The 2,355-nt window shown below is 34.4% G+C and overlaps 1 protein-coding gene across 1 annotated transcript; it reads left to right on the plus strand.

The window, feature by feature from the left end:
- Positions 1–5: 5 nt before the first annotated feature.
- On the plus strand, positions 6–2,349 carry LOC108355440 (vitellogenin-2-like; the record flags this gene model as incomplete). Its single annotated transcript, XM_017606600.1, has 2 exons — positions 6–158; positions 2,018–2,349. Coding segments are annotated over 2 exons (485 nt in total), but the record flags the coding sequence as incomplete, so codon positions are not given.
- Between the last annotated feature and the right edge of the window lie 6 nt (positions 2,350–2,355).

Raw genomic sequence — 2,355 nt, forward strand, 5'->3', positions numbered from 1 at the left:
CATTACTAAAAGCTAATGAAATTTGGCATAGTCCACATTTTGATCCGAAGAAGAAAGTTGTCATACTGGCTACCGGCTGGACGACAACAATCGAAAATAATAGTGCAATCGATACGATTGGCAACGCTTACAATTGTCGTGGTGATGTGAATTTTGTGGTGAGTAAGTAAAAATGTGAACACATAGAAAAACGCATTAAAACATAAGAATTACTAAAATGTCTGAATTTTGTGGAATAAAGTGCGGAGACACAGTTTGAATCTAAATTTTGCTAGATATTTAAATTTAAGTGGCCGAATCTCTTGAGTAAGTAGTAGCTTCAAGTGTGATGATTGAAATTGCAATCTGGTACGTGCAAAAGAGCCATAATATAAATGATACCAAAAATGAGGCATCTAAAATATCTGTATACATATATGTGTGTACATAAATGGACTCTATTTATTTGGTGCTAGCACGTGGATTTGGAGGGGTTAGATTCAGAAAAGAAGCAGGACACTTAGTCACCGCAATCAAGGACGATCTATTGTAGTAAACTTCTATTTGGTTATAGGTCTTCCTCGCTTCTTGTATCGTCAGGAAATATCGCTTAGTCATTTGGATAAGTGCTATTTAAATTATTTAAAGGTTAATAAAATAATTCAGTTTCTTCATCAAAACTAAAGGCATTTGAGGATGTTTAAAAATATTTTTGGACGGGGTTACCACCTATCTAAAAAATAAAACAATGATTATAAAAAATATAAGCTTATTTGATACCACAGTATGGGTATCACACGAAAGGTGCACGCATAAGCGTTAGACTAACAAGTTTTTAAATAGGGTTGCCACCCATATGTAAGCTAAGATGAGGTAATTATTATTAATTAAGTAAAATGATTTGATCGGACAAAATCGCTTAGGCGGTTACAGCGGCAAATAAGAAGAAGAAGAAAAAGTGAAATGATGTAATATGCATTTTTGCACATTCGATAGTTTGACATGCTAGCGACTATATATCGCACTCATTTTAATATTTTCGATATGTGACAATTCTATCCAGATATATGTATGGGTTAAAGCTTTATTTTAACACCTTCTGTTAAAAACTCATATTTTACTCAACCGCATGTAGCATGGTTTATAAAATTTTTTATTATAGATAAATGGCAACCCCATCCAAAAATTTATGTGAATTAAAGTATGTAATTTCAAAAGCCTTTTCTAGGAGTGCATAAACCTTCCATTTGATAACCATGTTATGGTATTAAGTTAGCTTAAATTTGTTGTATCTTTTAGAAACGTGGCAACCCCGAACAAAGATATTTTTAAATCATTGCAAACGCTTCTAGTTTTGATGAAGCAACTTAATTTTTGTTTTTGAGCCTTTAAACAATTTTAAATTTTCAAATATCTGGCAACCATATTTTTCAAAATTTATTACCACATACCCGCAGAAAAAATCGAGTAGAATACACAAAAAAAAAAATAAACACATGCACTGAGCTGCTGGTGCGTGATGTGGTTATGAAAACATAAAATAACTATTTTTTGTATATAACAGACAGGATTATCGGCTATTAAAACACACATAGTAAATATTGTAAGTTAAATAAGCATCAGAGTATTATTTTTTGAAGACTTCTGAGGGGAAATAGTCTTAGTTGATCAAAAAATATTTATTATTAACGATTTTATAGCAGGAAAAATTAAAAAAGTTGAAGTTGGAAAAAAGCATCCACTTAAAAATGCTAGCTTTTATGATATGAAAAGTAATGCGGTGAGTGAACCAGTGAGTTAGTGAGGAAAGGGGTGAGAGCAACGTGAGAGAATGAAAAAACCGAGTGATTGAATGAGTGAGTGAGTGAGTGAATGAGTAAGTTATGTGGCCAGTGAGGTGAGTAAATAAGGTAATGAGTGAGTGAGCGAGAACAAAAATGTTTTAATGTCTATTCGAAAATTCTAAATCAAGAGCAAAATACATAACGCTAAAAACTATTTTATCTCTCTCTATCTCTCTGTCATATACAATGTATAGGCCGTCGATGCGGCGAACTTTGTCGATACCCTTTACATCTGGTCTGCATTCAACACCGATGAAATTGGCGAACATCTTGCTGAAGGCCTAGTGCTGCTAACTGACATTGTACCGGTTGAAAATATTCATCTCATTGGCCATAGTCTGGGGTCACACATTGTCGGCGCTGCCGGTCGCTACTTCAGCTACAAGACCGGCAAAATTCTACCACGTATTACTGGCTTAGATCCAGCAAAACCCTGTTTCAACGAAGGCCAAATGCTAACTGGATTAATGCGCGGAGATGCCAAATTCGTCGATGTAATACACTCAAATTCGGGTGTTTTGGGGAAGCGTGA

Source organism: Rhagoletis zephyria, unplaced genomic scaffold (assembly GCF_001687245.7).
Source record: "Rhagoletis zephyria isolate East Lansing unplaced genomic scaffold, Rhagoletis_zephyria_1.1 Rzeph_scaffold_45799, whole genome shotgun sequence".
Classification (NCBI taxonomy): Eukaryota; Metazoa; Arthropoda; class Insecta; order Diptera; family Tephritidae; genus Rhagoletis; species Rhagoletis zephyria.